Below are 18990 nucleotides of genomic sequence, written 5' to 3'. Positions count from 1 at the left end.
TTTTAAAAAATTCAGTCAAAATATTTAAAAGCACCTGGTCTATTCACTATTTATAGAACCATGGTAAATCCTCTGGTAAAAGGAATAATCATCTTTAAATATTGGGGTGGATGGAACCTTGATTGTCATATGATTGGGTATGCCTAAAGCACACAATTAGGATAGTATTGTCATGTATTATCATAGTAGAATTAGTTTTCTTTATCCTATTTTTTAAAGCTTGCTTTTTATTTACTGATGTGAATTTTCTGCCCTATTATTTTGCTTTTGTTTTACTGCCTTTCTTTTTCTGAAAGTATAGATAAGTTAATTTCACATTTTTCTTTCAGAAGTAAATTTTCTTCACTCAGTCCCCAGAATAGTGCTTTGCACATAGTAACTACTCAGAAAATAACTGTAATTAATTTAACGGGAAAAAGCAATGTTTCTCGAAAAGACAACACATTTAATCAAGTGAATTAATTTTTTACTATTAATCAGCTATTAGGCAGATAAGATATCTAGGTAAGACCTCACTGAGAAGCCGACATTTTAATTAGGTTTTGAAGGAAGTAAAAGAGGCAAGAGTATTCCAAGCCAAAGGAACAGCAAGTGCAGAGGCCTTGGCAGGAGCATGCCAGGTGTGTTTGAGGAATAGCGAGAAGGTCAGTGTGACTGGACTGGACTCCGTTAGGGAGAGGACAATAGGAGATGAGTTCAGGGAAGTAACGGGGACCAAATCGCAAGGAGCCTTATCGTAGTAAGGACTTTGGCTTTTGCTCCAAGTAAGATGAGAAGCCATTTGAGGATTTTGAGCCGAGCAGTGACATGATCTGACCTGTGTCTAACAGGAACACTCCAGCTACTGTCTGAAGGGAATTAGGAGGAGACTGGTTAGGAGACTCTTACAGTAATTCAGGTGAGAGATGATTGTGGTTTAGTGTGGCAATGGAGGTGTGAGAAGAGACCAGATTCTGGGTATATTTTGAAAGATTTGCTGATAGGATTTGTTGACTAAAAGGGTATGGAATATGAGAGCAAGAAAAGGGGCAGTGACGATGCCAATCTTTTTGGCCTGAACAGCTGGAAAGATCAAGTTGCAAACAACTGGGATGGGAGAGACTCAGGTGGTGGGGGAGGACTTACCAAGTGATGTTGAAATGCTATTAGACATCTAAGTAGAGCTAGTGTGAGTCAGGAGTTATAAATTTGGAAGTAGCTAATACATGCTGATGCAAAAGCCATGAGCTTGGATGACATCACCCAGGGGAGTGAGTGTAGATGGGCAAAGAGTTCCCTGGGCCCCGAGCATGGAAATGTAAGATGGTAAATGTCCTTGGAGTTACAGTGAACTTTTTCAGGCTGCAATTCCAAACCTGACCGAATACTTTAGAAGTTGTACATCTGAAGCAGACTGTGTGTGTTCCTGGAATAAATGGACTTAATTAAAGAAAAGTTTTAAAACAAATATGCTAAATATTCTACACAGCAAATAGTTGTTTTCATCAGTAAAAGAGTAGGTAAAATTTAATATAAATCATTTTTAGGATGTTTTTCTTACACTTAAATTAAGATGAAAGAAATCGTGGCATTTTTTGTGATATATTACATGTGTAATATATCATATATGTGTATATAGCCTCAGAACACTCCTCATTTATTGGGGTTTAGAGTGATAGTTAATCACACTTCTTCACACCAGCTGTTTAACTTTGTTACTTTTTCTGTGAATAGTATTGAGACTATGTCTACCCTTGTCCTTTTGATCCAATAACTTAATCAAATTAATTCTGTGGGGAAAAAAGTCAAATGAATATTTTGACTGAATTGCTTGACTAGGTAGTGTGTCACTTTGGTCCAGATGAATAATCCAAACCACTGTATGGAAGTGGCTTCTTGCTTTTTCCACAAAAGTTAAATGTCTAGTATTCAAATTGTTCTTCAGTATTACAGTTGGCATGTTGGTTGTGGCTACTACTTTTGTAACAATGTGGATAATACAATTAGCTTTAGGCATTCATTTAAAAAAAGGTATGCTTTATAAAGGTAAGAATGAAAAAGACTATGAAAAATTTTAGCAGGAAAATATTTAAAAGTTCCTTCCTTACAATTACTAATATTTACTTTAGTTTCCTTTAGGTCAGATCAGACTCTGGGAAGCTAAAGTTGAAGAGGTTGACAGATCCTGTGATTCAGATGAGGATTATGAAGCCAGTGGGCGAAGTCTTTTATCCACACATTACACTATTGTGATCCACCCCAAAGACCAAGGTCCGACTTACCTCCTGATTGGATCCAAGCATGAAAAGGTATGTAAGGTCTAATTGGTTGAGTTAGAATGATTTAGACTAATATGATTAAGTATTGGTAATAATTTTCAAATGACTGTTAAGTGCAATCAAAGATTTATGTATAGATTTGTTGGACATAGTATTTTTAAAATAATTTTATTTCTGATATATTTCAAACACAAAAAATATAACAGACACCCTTTTATACTTAACAGATGTTAGATTTCGTGGTATTTTTTTATCAGTGTAAAATTAGTAACCATCTAAGTGTTCAACAATAGGAAATTGATTAAATAATGTCCATATGATAAAATATCCTGCCGCCTTATATCTTTTTTATATTAAAAATAGATAATTATAATTTCTGAATTTTACTAATATAGCATAAGCACATCCTTAATATAATCTCAACTATGTGAAAATATAATGTACATATATATTTTAATAGAAAGAAAAAAGTCCAGTATATTTGGGGAGCAGAAAAATGGGTTCTTTTCTTCCTTTCTTCCTTATATACATAATCAATGTATACAACTTGATGCTTTGGAAATAATTATTTGCTCATGAAACCATCACTGCAGTCTGTGGCATAAACCTATCCATCATATCCAAAAGTTTCCTCTCAACCTCTTTTTTAATTATTATTTTTTTGTGTGTGTGATAAGAACTACATAACATAAGATCTTCCCTCTTAGTAAATTTTAAAGTATGTAATACAACATTGTTAACTACAGGCACCATGCTGTATGATAGATCTCTAGGACTTATTCATCTTTTTGTTTTTTTTCTTTTTTTTTCCCAGGACTTATTCATCTCGTATAACCACAACTTTGTACCCTTTGACTAATACCACCCTGTTTCCCCTTTCCCCTAGCCTCTGGCAACCACCATTCCCTCTCTGCTTCTATGAGTTTGACTATTTTAGATCCATCATATTAAGTGGTATTATATGGTATTTGTCTTTCTGTGTCTGGTTTGTTAGCAGGCAACAAACCTGGTTGCTAAGAAACCAGACACAGAAATGTCCTCCAGATTCATCTATGTTGTCACAAATGGCAGGATTTCCTCCTTTATAAGGCTGAATAATATTGTATGTATATACCATATTTTCTTTACCCATTCATCCATCAATAGACACTTAGGTTGCTTCCATGTCTTTGCTATTGTAAATAGTGGTGTGATGAACATGGGGGTGCGTATATCTTTTTGAGTTAATATTTTATATAAATTTATATTAAAAAGCTTCCTTCAGATAAATACCCAGAAGTAGAATTGCTGGATCATATAGTAGTTCTATTTTTAATTTTTTGAGGAAACTCCATACTGTTTTCCACAGTGTTGCACCAATTTACATTCCCACCAACAGTGTACAGGGCTCCCTTTTCTCTACATCCTCGCCAGTACTTGTTATTCCTTGTCTTTTGGGGGTTTTGTTTTGTTTTTGATAGTTGCCATTCTAAAAGGTGTGAGGTGATAACTCATTGTGGTTTTCAGTTGCATTTCCCTGATGATTAGTGATGTTGAGCTCCTTTTTGTGTACCTGTTGGCCATCTGTATGTCTTCTTGGGAAAATGTTTTTCAGATCCTCTGCGCACTTTTTAATTGGATTGTTTGTCTTTTTGCTATTGAGTTGTATGAGTTTTATATGTATTTTAAATATTAACCCCTTATCAGAAATATGATGTGAAATATTTTCTCCCACTCAGTAGGTTATCTTTTCATTTTGTTGATGGTTTCCTTTGCTGTGCAGAAGCTTTTTAGTTTGATGTAATTCCACATGTCTATTTTTGCTTCTGTTGCCTGTGTTTTTGGTGTCATACCCAAGAAATCATTGCCAAGGCCAGTGTCCAAAAGCTTCTTCTCAATGTTTTCTTCTAGGAGTTTTATGGTTTCAGGTCTGATGTTTAAGTCTTTATTCCATTTTGAATTGACTTTGTGTACTGTGTGATATCAGGGTCCAATTTCATTTATTTATATAAATTTATTTTATTTACTTATTTTTGGCTGTGTTGGGTCATCATTGCTGTGCACGGGCTTTCTCTAGTTGTAGCAAGCAGGGGCTACTCTTTGTTGTGGTGCATGGCCTTCTCGTTGCGGTGGCTTCTCTTGTTGCAGAGCACAGGCTCTAGGGTGCATGGGCTTCAGTAATTGCAGTACGCGGGCTCAGTAGTTGTGGCTCGCAGACTCTAGAGTGCAGGCTCAGTAGTTGTGGCATGCAAGCTTAGTTGCTCTGAAGCATGTGGGATCTTCCGGGACCAGGGCTCAAACCTGTGTCCCCTGCATTGGCAGGCGGATTCTAAACCACTGCACCACGAGGGAAGCCCTCCAATTTCATTGTTTTGCATATGGATATCCAGTTTTCCCAACACCATTAATTGAAGAGACAATCCTTTGCCCACTGTATTCTTGGCAACCTTGTCAAAAATCAGTTGACCATATATGCATGGTTTTATTTCTGGACTCTCTATTCTGTCCCATTGGCCTAATGAAGCAATCATTAGGCCCACTGATGGACCTAATGTCTGTTTTTATGCCAGTACCATACTATTTTGATTACTGTAGCTTTGTAATATATTTTGAATTAGGAAGTATGATCCCTCCAGCTTTGTTCTTCGTGCTCAAAATTGCTTTGGTTATTTGGGGTCTGTCCTGTTCCATGTGAATTTTAGGATTGTTTTTTCTATTCCTGTTAAAAAAAAATTGGGATTTTGATAGGGATTAATTTGAATCTCTATGGGTTGTTTTGGGTAGTATGGACATTTTAATAATATTAATTCTTCCAATCTATGACTGGATGTCTTTCCATTTATTTGTGTCTGCTTTAGTTTCTTTCATTAGTGTTTTATTGTTTTTGGTGTACAAATCTTTCACCTCCTTGGTTAAGTTTATTCCTAAGTACTTTATTCTTTTTTTTTTGCTATTGTTTTCAGATTGTTTTCTTAATTTCCTTTTCAGATAATTCATTGTTAGTGTATACAAACACAACCGATTTTTAAAAATTAATTAGTTCATTTATTTTACTTATTTTTTGGCTGTGTTGGGTCTTCATTGCTGTGTGAGGCTTTCTCTAGTTGTGGCGAGTGGGGGCTACTCTTCCTTGCAGTACGCAGGCTTCTCCTTGCAGTGGCTTCTCTTGTTGTGGAGCACGGGCTCTAGGTGCATGGGCTTTAGTAGTTGTGGCATGTGAGCTCAGTAGTTGTGGCTCACAGACTCTCAAGCACAGGCTCAGTAGATGTGGTGCACAGGCTTAGTTGCTCCGTGGCATATGGGATCTTCCCGGACCAGGGCTCGAACCTATGTCCCCTGCATTGGCAGGCAGATTCTTAACCACTGCACCACCAGGGATGTCCCCATAACTGATTTTTGTATGCTGATTTTGTATCCTGCAACTTTATTAAATGTATTAGTTCTAACAGTGTTTTTATGGAATGTTTAGGGTTTTCAACAAATAAGATAATATCATCTGCAAACAGAGATAATTTTACTTCTACCTTTCCGATTTGGATGCCTTTTATTTCTTTTTCTTGCTCTGTTGCTCTGGCTAGGACTTCCAGTGGTATGGTGAATAGAAGTGGCAAGAGTGGGCATCCTTGCCTTGTTCCAGATCTTACAGGACAAGCTTTCACTTTTTCACCATTGAGTATGATATTAACTGTGGGCTTTTCTTATAAGGCCTTTATTGTGTTGAGGTATGTTCCTTCTGGGTATTATTTCCTTCTTTAAATTTTCTGGATTTCCTAAGTATTTTATATGTTCTATTTGTATGTACTAGGAGTCAGATTTTAAATTTGATAGAATTTGTTATATTTCTTAAAAGAATATTAATTGGTTGTATTTATTCTAGTCTCTTAATGTCACTTTACTTTCTTAATTTTCTTATGCTTTTTTAAATGTGAACAATGGGGAAAAGGTACTATGAGCACAATTCAAATAAGCTGGCTTCAGAACTCTTTAAGTGGCTTTTAGTTATTTAAAAATTGTGTTTTTTTTTTTCTATTGTCAAAGTTTTCTACTGTTTATGCAAGTTGTTTTTTTCCTTAAGTCATCAAAAACTGTGTCTTGGTTAACATTTCTATTAATATGTTTTGATTTTTAAGGACACTTGGCTTTATCACCTGACTGTTGCAGCTGGAAGTAACAATATAAATGTTGGATCTGAATTTGAACAACTCGTTTGCAAATTGCTAAATATAGAAGGGGAACCTTGTAAGTTTATAACGTACAAGGCTTTATGGTTTATGAAATGGGCCCTAACTCCCTTAGCCTAATAGAGTTTTCACTTTGCGGGTTCCTGTTTCCCTGAGATGTACCCATCTTCTCATAGGCTGTGCTTGTCACGGGCCAGGATTCTCATTGTGGTTCTTCGGCTCCAAGGACACGGTCATTCCTTGACATGTCCATATCCTGTCACACCTCTCTGCCTTTGCTCACATTACTCCCTCTGCCTGGAACACCCTTCTTCCTTCACATTCCCCACCAACTTGATAAAATCCTACCTACCTTAGGAGCTCCCCCTGCCAACCCATCCCAACTCAGCATCTGGCTCATAAAAGGTGCCTAATAAATGTTAAAATTATATCCCAATGCACTTTACCATTTAAAACTTTTATAGCATTTGTTGCTTTGCACTGAAGTTTTTTTTATGGCTAAGGTTTCCCCATTGAGAGCCTAGATTCTCTGCTCCGCTTTACTTAATAATAGAGATCACATTTTATTTGCAGTGTCTAGCATAGGAATTTAATAAATGTTGATTTTAGGAATGACTTCAAGTTCCTCTTTATCTTTCTGTCTCCTTTTGCTCTGGCTTCTCCTCTCTGTATCTTCCCCCAGCTCCCTCTCATGTACAGTCATCTCCCCACCTAGGTCACCGATCTTTAGCACATTTAAGCAACATGACAATGTCCTGGTAAGACTTGTTTTGGCCTAGAATATTTGTACCAAACTCTTCTAGCTTTAATTTATCCAAAACAGGAATAGGAGAATCCCAATGGCCTGGAAACTGAAATAAAATAATGTTATCAGAGGTTTTTCATGACTTTTATGACTTAAGTTGTGAGCCAAGCCAGAATGAGGTAATTTCTAAAGGGCTGATTTAATGTGAGGCCAAAGTAAGTGATTCTTTCTGTTTCCTGTTCATACTTCATTCTGTATTTAGCCTCTCAGATATGGAGACACCCTACTTTGTGTCACAGCAAAGAAGGACTCATTTCTCCTTTGACAACACTACCTTCGGAAGCTCTACAGACAGAAGCAATTAAATTATTTAAGGTAAGATTTTATATGGAGTTATATATTGTTAAAAAATTTAATAGGAAAAAATAAAACTTCAGATTATAAAGTTTCACTCTTTTCAAGAAAATTCAAAATGTGATGATGATTAAGAAAATCTACTGAAATAAAATTAGGTGAATTTAATATGCTTTCTGAGTGAGGATTTGAGATTTACTGCAGTAAACTATCTATGGTTTGGGCCATATGAAACACTTCATATCAGAAGAATCGTTTCCTCTTCAACCTCTCAAATGGAGAGATTCCTGACATCACTTGTACCTCAGTGTTGGGAGAGGGATCAATATCCTTCTTCTTCTCCAGTGCTACTCTCAAATTCTTATTACTCAACCTCTATTAGAAATCCGTGGTGACTTGAAGCATACCATTCAACTATATCACTCTTAATCCTCCACCCCCATCATCTCTGTCGTCAGTCACCTTCTGGTAACTCCTCAAATTTCATTAAGGATTTTGGCTTCCAACTCACATCTTTCTCTCTGCCTCAGATCTTGCCATTACCCTGAATTACTTTACTATCACTTCACTCACCAATGCCATGGCCTTAAGATTCCTGACCTTCTCAATGTCAGTAAGCTTCCTCTCTACCCTGCTTCACCTTCCAATTCTCCATGTCCACACCCTGACCTCAACATTCCTCATAAGTACACCACTTCTAAAAGCTTAAATTCTTAATGTGTCTTTCATTAACCATAATCTCTTAGCCCATGAGCTCTCTTATTTTCTTTCTTCCATTTCTCATCCTCACTAAGACACTTTTTTGAGCCATTTATTTTATTTGAGATGAAGAGAGAGCACAATAACTACCTCTTGGCTTTTCTTCCTTCTTTATCTACTCTGGATGACTTTCATTAATACTCATAGTTCCTTGGGACCTGTAGTTCCATGCATTCTTCAGCTGAACCCCAACCGAGATCAGTGCTGCTGTCTTGCCTGCTTCCATATTAATCACATACATAGTGCTAGAGAGCCTCAAACAGCCGTATGGACTGGAGCCAATGTAAATCTGTGGTCTTCATTCCTTAGGGTCAACTGTCTCTCCTTTTGCTTGTCTTTGGTCAAATCCTCTCAAATTCCCTACTCAATAATGCTCCTCATAGCAAACTTACCTTCTAGTTCATTGGGAAAATTAGAGGGCATCAGAAATGATCACCTCGAATCTCTCTTCTCAACAGACATTCTTTCATCTATTTTTTCCTCCATTACTCCAGTCTCAGAATATAATGTACCTTCTATGGATTCATGTCTTGACTCTGCACTGGGACCTTGGTACTTCATTTTCCCATAGTCTCTTAAAGTCTCAATTTTTGCCTCTCTTTTGGCTTTTTCTTGCCTACATTCCACCCATCTCAAAAAATTACATATTTACTAGATAATACTAAGGAATTATTGTTAATTTGGGAAGGGCATAATGATGACATGATGGTTATGGGAAAAAAATCTTTATCAGTTGGAGAGCCCTACTGAAGTATTGGTAAAATAACATGATATACATTAGAATACTACAGAAGAAAAGTGGATGCAGGGGTTGGACGAAACAAGTGTGGCAAAATGCTTGTTGACAATTGTTGACACCAGGTGATGGGTACATTATACTTTCTCTCTACTTTTGTTCATGTTTTAAAATTACCATAATGGAACGTTTTTAAAAATCCACCTGTAGAATACACAAATACCCAAAGCAAGAAAGACTTTATACAAATATATTTGAAAATCTGGATGAAGTGATCAACTTTATAACAAAATATAAATGGTGAAAACCAATTACACAGGTGAATGAAAATTTAAACAGGAAAATTTACCAAACTTTATAATTGTGGTTAATTTCAATGCTGTTTAAACTGTCCCAAAGCATAGGAAAGAAGGAAATTTTGCAAAATTTTTTCTTTTACTTTTTTGGGGGTAAATCTCAAACATATATAAGAGTAGAGAGAATGTTATGAAGTATAAGATACTCATCATCCAGCTCCACAGTTGTCAACATATGACCAGTTTTGTTTCATTCTCCCCAACCCCACTGCTCCCCAAGACTGGATTATTTTGAAGCAATTCTCAGTCATCATGTCACCAGATTCTTTTTGTGAAGTGAGTATTACTTTGATACCAAACTGCAGAAAATATTGTAGAAAACGGAGTATTTCATACAAAAACTAATAAAGTATTAGTAAACAGAATCCAACATCATACTAAAAGAATACTAATCATGATTAAGAGGGATTTGTTCCAGGAAATCAAGTATGGCTAAATATTAGGATGTCTATTAATATTATTTATTATTAAGTCGACAGTCATCTCTATAGATGGTAAAAATGCATTCATAAAATACTGATAGATATCTCCTTAACATGATAAAATATTTCTGCTTAGTAAAAACAAATGTCATGCTTTATGGGGAAATGCTTTAAACATTTTCATTAAAGTGAAGAACAATGATATTCACTCCCATTAATATTTTAAAAACTTCTTATTAAAGCATAATCTGTATAGAGTGTATCCCCATTATTATTAATATTATTATTGTTTAGCATTCTATTAGTGGTACTAACCAATTGCAATTAGGCAATGAAAACAAATTAGAAGGAAACAAACTGGAAATGCAAATATTTACAGATTATATAATTGTATACCTGGGGAAAAAAACTTAAAAAACTACTACAAACAAAAAAGATAATTCAATCAGATAGTGAGGTACAAAATTGATAAGTAGAAATCAAAACTTTTTACACATACAAACAACAACCAGTTAGAAGATAAAAGGAAGAACTTCTGCTTTTTGGCTGTGATGGAGCAACAGGAACTGAATTTACCCTACCAATGGTTTTCAGACTGTTGAATAACAGGCTGTGCAGGACAGTGATCCTCAGGAAAACAAATGAAGTAAGCTTTACAATTGTTGCAGCTTAATATCTTGGAGAGAGTTTCATGATCACAGTGCATGCAGGGACACCCAAATAGTGTTTGGCAGTCTTCCTGAGCTACCAAGACAGAGTTCAGAATTTGAGGAGGCCAAGATGGTTAGAATTCACAAAACTGAGAGGAGTGAGCAGAAGAGAGTGGGAAAGTGCTCCACAGATTCATAGAGGGTTCCTTTTGAGTTTTTAGCTGAGAACTGATAATCATATGTGTGTGAGGAAACTACCTGAGGCTAGGGAAAGAACTACCAGAAAAGAATAGGCAAAAAAAAAAAAAAAATTCCTGGAGCTTACACATAGCTGAAAATAGTTTGTATTCCTATCATCCAGAATGGAAAGACCTCCTAATGCACTAGGCATCAAGTAGAGTACTCAAGATAGAAGTCACATTGATTTTTAATAACCTAACCTCAGAAATGGCATACCATCATTTCTGCCATATTCTACTGGTCAAACAAATTAACTCTAGTACAGTATGGAAGGGGATTGCCTCAGATATTGTCTGAATATCAAGAGATGGAGATCATTGGGGGCCATCTTGGAGACTAGCAGCCATACTTCATATATTCAAGAAGGTAGAGGAAAGCATAAACATTTTAAGAAGAGTAATGGAAGATATTTAAAAGATCCAAACTGAACTTTCAGAGATGAAAAATGTAGTGGGTAAAATGAAAAAAATACACTGGATGAGATTAACAACAGGTAAGATAATGCAGTAGGCAAGACTAGTGAACTTAAAGACATAGCAAGAAAAATTATCCAGAATGAAACACAGAGTTAAAAAAAACTGAAAAAAATTGAATAGAGTACAGTGAGCAATGGTATATTTTCAAGCAGTCTAACATATATGGAACTGGAGTTCTACAAAAGGAAGGAGGGCAACAGAAAAATATTCAAGGGAATAATGGCTTAAATTTTCTTTTCCCAAATTTAATGAAAACTATAAAACTCTCAAATTTAAGAAGCTCAGTGAATCTCAAACAGAAGAAATGTGACAAAAACTACTCTAATACACATCATAATCAATTGCTTTAGACAAGTTATAAAGAGTGTGGTGGTTTGGGAGGAATAACATAACACATAGAGAACATAGATAAGAATGACAGCAGACTTCTCATTGAAAACTATACAAGTCATAAGATAGTGGAGTAACATCTTTAAAGTACTGCAAGGAAAAAAATCTATCAACCTAGAATTCTATATCCAGTGAAAATATTTTTCAAAAACAAAGGTGACATAAAGGCTTTTTCAGATATATAAAACCTGAAAGAATTACTCCCCAGAAGACCAATACTACAAGAAATGCTTAGTGATGTCCTTTAGGCAGTCAGAAAATGATGCCAGATGGAAATCTGGATTTATGCAGAGGAATGAAGAGCACTAGAAATGGCAAATATGTGGGTAAATATATAAGAATTTTTCCTTATTATTTCAATCTCTCTAAAAGATAATTGACTGTTCAAAGGAAAGATAATAACATTGTATTGTGGGGTTTAAAATTATATGTAGAAATAAAATATATGACAATAATAGTACAAAGACTGAGAGAGGGGAAATGTAAGTATACTGTTATAAGGTTCTCATACTATAAGAAGTGCTATAATATTCCTTAAAGGTAGACTGTTTTATATATTTTATATATTAAAATATATGCTAAAACCTTAGAGCAACCACTTAATAAAAGTCAAAGAGGTTTAGCTGATAAGCCAATAAAGGACATAAAACAGAATCATAATATATAGTCTAGTAATTTTTTAAAAGGCTGAAAAAGAGGAAAACCAAAAAGAACATATGAGACAAATATAAAACAAATAGCAAGATAGAAGATTTATTCCTGATCATACTAATAATTACATCAAATTTAAATGGCCTGAACACTCCAGTTACAAGGTTGAGATTGTCAGATTGTATTAAAAAAGCAAGATCCAACTATATGCTGTCACAAGCAGTACTTCTTTTGTTTTCTGACATTTGTTGTAAGAAAAAAAGACTGACATTTTAAAATAGCCTGCTCAAAAGAAACTGATTTCACTCTCAGAACTTCATTTTACTCCCAAATATCAATGTCATTAATAAGCCCAATATATTTAATTCATTGAAACAAATATATATATATATATTACACTATAACTACAAATTTAATTAATACATTATTACAATAATCTGGGGTTCAGTTAGCATGGAAATATTTTTAAGAATTCATAGATAGAACACTTTATGAGTATTGGAGTTGCTTCCCCTGCCTTTAGGCAATCCATCCTAAACTTTCTCAGGCAAGAGTACCTACTCCTCTAGTCAGGAACAAAACAAATTTTCACAGTTTTATTACAATGAACTGTTAAAATGAAGAATGATAAGTATTAATATCCTGCTTTGGAAAATGTCTAGGAAAGATTATGCTATAACCTTTTCCTAGTAACCTACTCTAAAATTTAATCTCTTTGGGGGAAAAAAGTATTTATTTGCATTCATTTTAAGTTATTTATTCTACTATTTCCCAAAATATTTTCCTCAGTAAACTAGTTTTTAAAGTTGCCAATTGGGGGGCTTCCCTGGTGGCGCAGTGGTTGAGAGTCCGCCTGCCGATGCAGGGGACCCGGGTTCGTGCCCCGGTCCGGGAGGATCCCGCGTGCCGCGGAGCGGCTGGGCCCGTGAGCCATGGCCGCTGAGCCTGCGCGTCCGGAGCCTGTGCTCCGCAGCGGGAGAGGCCACAGCAGTGAGAGGCCTGCGTACCGCAAAAAAAAATAAAAAAAATAAAGTTGCCAATTGGTATTACTAGAAAAAATAAAGATGGGAAGGGATTGTAGTCAAATAAGTTTAGAAATTCTGTGCTGTGTAGAGAATACAAAGATAAATAAGAAAGAGTCCTTGTCTTTATGAAGTTTATAGTCTGGTAGACCAGAGGCTATTACTGTTCCATATGCCCTTAAAATGAAAGCATATTCTGCTCTGAAGTGGAGTATTCTACAAATGAGTTCAAGTTGGTTGATAGTGTTATTCAGGTTTTCTAAATCCATACTGATTTTTCTGCCTACTTGTTCTCTCAAATATTGACAGGGGATATTGAAATCTCTAACTTTAATTGTGAACTTTGTCTGTTTCTCCTTATAGTCGTATAGGTTGTGGCACCATGTATTTTGAAGCTATGTTATTAAAACATTTAGGATTGTTATGTCCTCTAGATGAACTGACCCTTTATCATTATAAAATGACCCTCTTGGGGCTTCCCTGGTGGCGCAGTGGTTGAGAGTCCGCCTGCCGATGCAGGGGACACGGGTTCGTGCCCCGGTCCGGGAAGATCCCACATCCCACATGCTGCATAGCAGCTAGGCACGTGAGCCATGGCCGCTGAGCCTGCGCGTCCGGAGCCTACGCGTCCGGAGCCTGTGCTCTGCAACGGGAGAGGCCACAACAGTGGGAGGCCTGCATACCGCAAAAAAAATAAATAAATAAAATAAATAAAAATAAAATGACCCTCTTTATCTCTGGCAGAATTCCTTGCCCTGAAATCTACTCTGTCTGATATTAAAGTAGCCACTCTGGATTTCTTTTGATTAGTGTCATCACAATATATCCTTTTCCATCCTTTTAAACAAAAGCTATTGCTAAGAAGAGAATCAATATTTCATGCAGAATAAATCTGATCATTTCTCACCCTAAGTATATCTATTTTTTTCGTTTAATTCAGACCTGCCAACTTTTTATAAATGCAGCAGTTGACTCTCCTGCAATTGATTACCACATATCTCTAGCCCAGAGTGCTTTGCAAATCTGTCTGACACATCCTGAGCTACAGAATGAAATTTGCTGTCAGCTTATTAAACAGACAAGACGGAGACAGCCACAGAATCAACCAGGACCACTGCAGGTATCTGTTGATACATATACATGCAATTTTAAATGATGTTGTTTTCCTGATTATAAGAATAATACATATTCAATACAGACATTTGGAAAATTACAAAAAGTATGAAATGGAAAAACAGCTATTAATATTTTTATGTATATCCTTTCAGTTTCTATATTTATATATAAATGTATGTGTGTATATCTTTATGGACTCACAGTTTTTCACATTACTAGAGTTACAGTGTGCATACTACTTTTTAAAAACTATAGAACATAATCATTTCCCCTATAGCCTTCAACAGTCTATAAAACATTAATACTAGTTGCATTAATATCAATTACTATACATTTAGGATTCTCCAATTATTTTTCCTATAATAAATACCACTACATTAGACCTCTTTGAACCTAAATTTTGTATGCAAGTCCAGTGAATTTCATTGAGTCCACTTCTAGAATTTTCCTATATCTTCAACAATGTTCAGTATAATTCTTCTTTTAATTTCTTTCCAGGTAAAAAGTAGTATTTCACTATTGATTTTGGATGCATTTCCTTAATTATTAGTGCAGTTGAATTTATTTTCAGGGGGTTTTGGTCACTTGTGTTTACTCTTCGATGAATACCTCTTTTAATCTTTGCTTACTGACTCCCTGTCAACTACAGGATAAAATAGAAATTTCTTACCCTAGCCTGTAAGACTCTCAGGGGTGGATCCAGGTTTTGTGGGACTTGAAGCTTATGCAATGAATACTCTCCAAGAAAAAGAGTACAAAATACATTACTTTTACACATTTTAAAAGAACGTATGACCATGTCATATGACTATGACAGCTCATCGGGCCTGTCCCAGGGACTTGGAGGGGACCTGTGCATGAGAGGGGTTCTGAAGCTTAAGCTTTATGTGAATCAAGGGCCCTTCATAGTCTGGCTCCAGTGGCCTTCTCTTTCTCCACTTCATTTTATACTGCCTGCCTCCAGTGTACAGTGAATGAATAAACTCTCCCCATTCTTCAAACACACCCTGCCTTTGCATTATCCTTCACCTTGCACCTGGCATCATTCCTGTTACCTGGATCCCTCTGCTTTCTTCCTACCTTTGACTTCACCGTCCAGCCCAAGCAACATCTCTCCCAAATATTCCTTCCTGACTTCCGCAACAGTAAGTCATTCCCTCCATTGGTTATACTTAAAAAATATTATTACAATGTATTAGCGATGTTATATTATAAATTACTTTCAATATATAATGTCTTCTCCTGGACTGTAGGTTCTTCAAGGGCAGGGCCCTACCCCCTTCTCCTTTTTTATGTGACATTTAAAAAATTATTGAAGTTATACTTGCTTAATTAAAAAAATTAAGATAGGGCCTCCCTGGTGGCGCAGTGGTTGAGAGTCCGCCTGCCGATGCAGGGGATACGGGTTCGTGCCCCGGTCTGGGAGGATCCCATATGCCGCGGAGCGGCTGGGCCCGTGAGCCATGGCCGCTGGGCCTGCGCATCCGGAGCCTGTGCTCCGCAACGGGAGAGGCCACAACAGTGAGAGGCCCGCATACCGCAAAAAAAAAAAAAAAAAAAAAAAAAAAAAAAAAAAATTAAGATAGAAAATAGAATATAGTCCAGAGCAAGAGAAGAATAAAAATCACATACAATTCTATTACCTAGACATACCTCTGTTAATATTTTTGTACTTGCCCCTTATTTAGGTATGTATCTATATATGGGTAGATTGGTTTTGCTTTTTGTATATATAATTTTTTTACTATTTTTCAATCTGCCCTTTCTCAGTGCCATTACTTATATTTCAATGAATGAGTTAATACATAAATGAACAAAAAGCAACAATTTCCCTAATCTTTGGGTGTGATATCAAAAAGGACTACCATATCATATCTTCTGGTACCTCAGTTGTAGACAACAATATATACAACTAGATGGATTATGGTTCTGACCCAATATGAAACTTTTATGTTTTTATGTATTATAAACGCTCTAAGCAGATAATGTATATATGGAAAAAGCAAAAACATTGTGGGGTCAAGTAAGACTGTCATCATCCCTTTGCTCTCACAGCCTCTGTCAGTCACACTCGCCCTGACTTGGATCTCTGACGACCACATGGTGTCTGACCTGTGATGCTTCTCTTTGCCCAGGGCTGGCAGCTCTTAGCGCTCTGTGTTGGGCTCTTCCTTCCCCATCACCCTTTCCTGTGGCTCCTCAGGCTCCACCTAAAGAGGAATGCAGATTCCAGGTACGCAGAATTCCAGCCAGGTAAACCATTTATGTGGCCTCTGAGTGTCTACAATAAATCAAAGGTATTTAGTAACCTGCCAGGTACATTTGTGGAAGAATGTGTGAAACAAATGTTGGTACAGGAAGCCTTTGGTTATCATTTATGCGGAGCTGGGAAAATATTTCCTTTGTTATATTAAATCCCTTATGGAAGATTACAGTAAAAGCTTGAAAAACGGACAAAGAATATTTTAAGTGAAAAGTCTATGTACATTTCAAGTATGAATGCCTTATCATTAGTGGGTGTTCATTCAATAAAAGCAACTATTTTGTTTCCTTATTTTTCCTATTACTATTTTCTTCACGTTGAATTCTTTTATGTAGAAGACTTCTCTGATGGTCTTCCCACCTTTTATAATTGTATGTATTTGAATTACTTCAGAATTTTTACTCCTTTGAAAAAGACTCGTAAAATTCAGCTGTCAGAGTGACTTTCTTACAGTGAGACCCAGGGCACCCAGCCAAGGGTTATCAGGATAATTTTGTCCAAGAGGTTCATATTAGGTTGTTTAAATAGACTCTGGGATTCAAACAAACAAACAAATGATGAATCAAAAAACAACTTGGAAGCAGTAGGAAAATATACTCCAGCTCATAATATATTTTGGAGACTCTGTCATCAAGGTCATGTGATTTCAATTGCAGTCACTGAGGACCCCCTACCCCCACCAGACAAAGGTGACATTTTAAAGTCTACCTAGAAGGCACTGGAATAAAAATATATTTAGAGATGTTATCAACCTGCTTTTATAAACAGAATAAAAATTATATATAGTAAATGAGGGCAAATAAGATCTCTATCCAGCTTTTACTGGATTTATTTACTCCAGCAGTTTTGTTTAACGTTTAACATTTTTAAAGAAGTGCATGTTTTGCAAAAAAGGAAAATATATTTTTATTTTTGTTTGAAGATATTTTCTTACCTTGCTTAGCAGGAATGGCATTAACTTCTATGTTCTTCAAAAGAGAACTCTCCTCATCATGCACTTCTTAAGTTATCCTGCACTCGTCTTTATACAGTTATTTTCTTTATATTTGTTAATATAATCATTGTATATTGACCATAAACTGTCTGGTAATTTTAAATTTATTTTGTGACTACAATAATACAATAACAGTGAAGATTGTTTTGTGGGGAGGCCTGGTTTAGTCAGTGGCAAAAGTGAAGACACTAGAATTTGAGAAAAGTGACAGCAGTTAATATCACTGAAAAAGAAAAATTACTGTCAACATTAGCATAATACATTGTACTATTGTACACCAAGGAAAGCTTTCTTAATGGTTTCATACATATAAAAGGTTGTCTTAATTAAATTTGTTCTTAGGCTTTATCTTAATTTTTGTATTATAGGACAGAATTTGGAAAATATGCCATTTACTGCCAGCGATGTGTAGAAAGAACGCAACAGAATGGAGATCGAGAAGCAAGACCCTCAAGAATGGAAATTCTTTCCACCCTTCTTCGAAACCCGTATCATCACTCTTTGCCCTTCAGTATCCCCGTACACTTCATGAATGGGATATATCAGGTAGATTAGACTTTCTACCCAATGAAAACATGCTTAGTCTAGAATTCTAAGTGCACTCTGTGGAATTGGGAACTGAGACTGTCTCCCTATTTCTGTCAGCTCCTGGCAGTGATAAATATGCAAATGTATTAGACCTTCTGTCAGGACAGCTGAGTTGTGAAACAGATTTGCTAAAAAGGATTCACACTAAAAAAATCCATAAGTGAGCCAAATAAGGGAGGAGTTTCACTACCATTATAATTCTGATGGAGAAAAACAAAAAGGTTGAGGCCTTTCCCCACCTGGGTACCGGCTAGGTGAGGAAATAATTACTAACGTATGGGATGTGTACAGGTTTAGTCTCTTTAAAGTCTCCAGATCTCAGGAATTATCTGGGAAAACTGTCCAAGCCCTCCCAACTCAGATCTAAATAGCTTGCTTATTAACTCAAGCAAACATGTTCCAAAGCTAGCAATTAGTCTTTGTAGCTCTAAGCCTTTTATCACGGAATTCAGATACTTAACTGCATATTAAAGAAACAAAAATTAAATGTGTTTTTTTTCCCTTTGCTTAAAGATTACATATTGTACTGTAGTTCTTGGTTTGCTTCTAATGGGCAGGCATAATATCTCTGCAAGATGTTTGCAGCTGTCAAATGATCTTTCTATTTTGAATTCATGTCTGTTGGCTGAAGCCAAGATTTCTGAATTCTTACATCAAGCTAATGACTAAGATGACATTAAATATCTCCAGCGGAGCTTTGGAAAAAAAGTTAAAACACCTAGATGAATATATGTTATCATTAATCATGCATCAAGAATGCCCTGTTTCCCCCCTGAAATCTAAGTTTGAAATGTGTGTACCTATTTATTA

General features: G+C 36.0%; 1 protein-coding gene across 1 annotated transcript in view; it reads left to right on the top strand.

The window, feature by feature from the left end:
• Positions 1-18990, top strand: part of PLEKHH2 (pleckstrin homology, MyTH4 and FERM domain containing H2) — a gene marked incomplete at its 3' end in the record, with an annotated part of 109803 nt that overhangs the window by 71345 nt on the left and 19468 nt on the right. Inside the window, exons 17-22 of the mRNA XM_081253957.1 lie at positions 2109-2288; positions 6368-6476; positions 7426-7538; positions 14160-14339; positions 16471-16568; positions 17961-18138. Coding sequence (XP_081110083.1) covers positions 2109-2288; positions 6368-6476; positions 7426-7538; positions 14160-14339; positions 16471-16568; positions 17961-18138 — 858 coding nt within the window. The remainder of the gene's footprint in view (positions 1-2108; positions 2289-6367; positions 6477-7425; positions 7539-14159; positions 14340-16470; positions 16569-17960; positions 18139-18990) is intronic.

Source organism: Mesoplodon bidens, assembly GCF_964165515.1.
Source record: "Mesoplodon bidens genome assembly, chromosome: 14".
Lineage (NCBI taxonomy): Eukaryota > Metazoa > Chordata > Mammalia > Artiodactyla > Ziphiidae > Mesoplodon > Mesoplodon bidens.
This window is presented reverse-complemented; position numbering and strand designations above follow the sequence as displayed.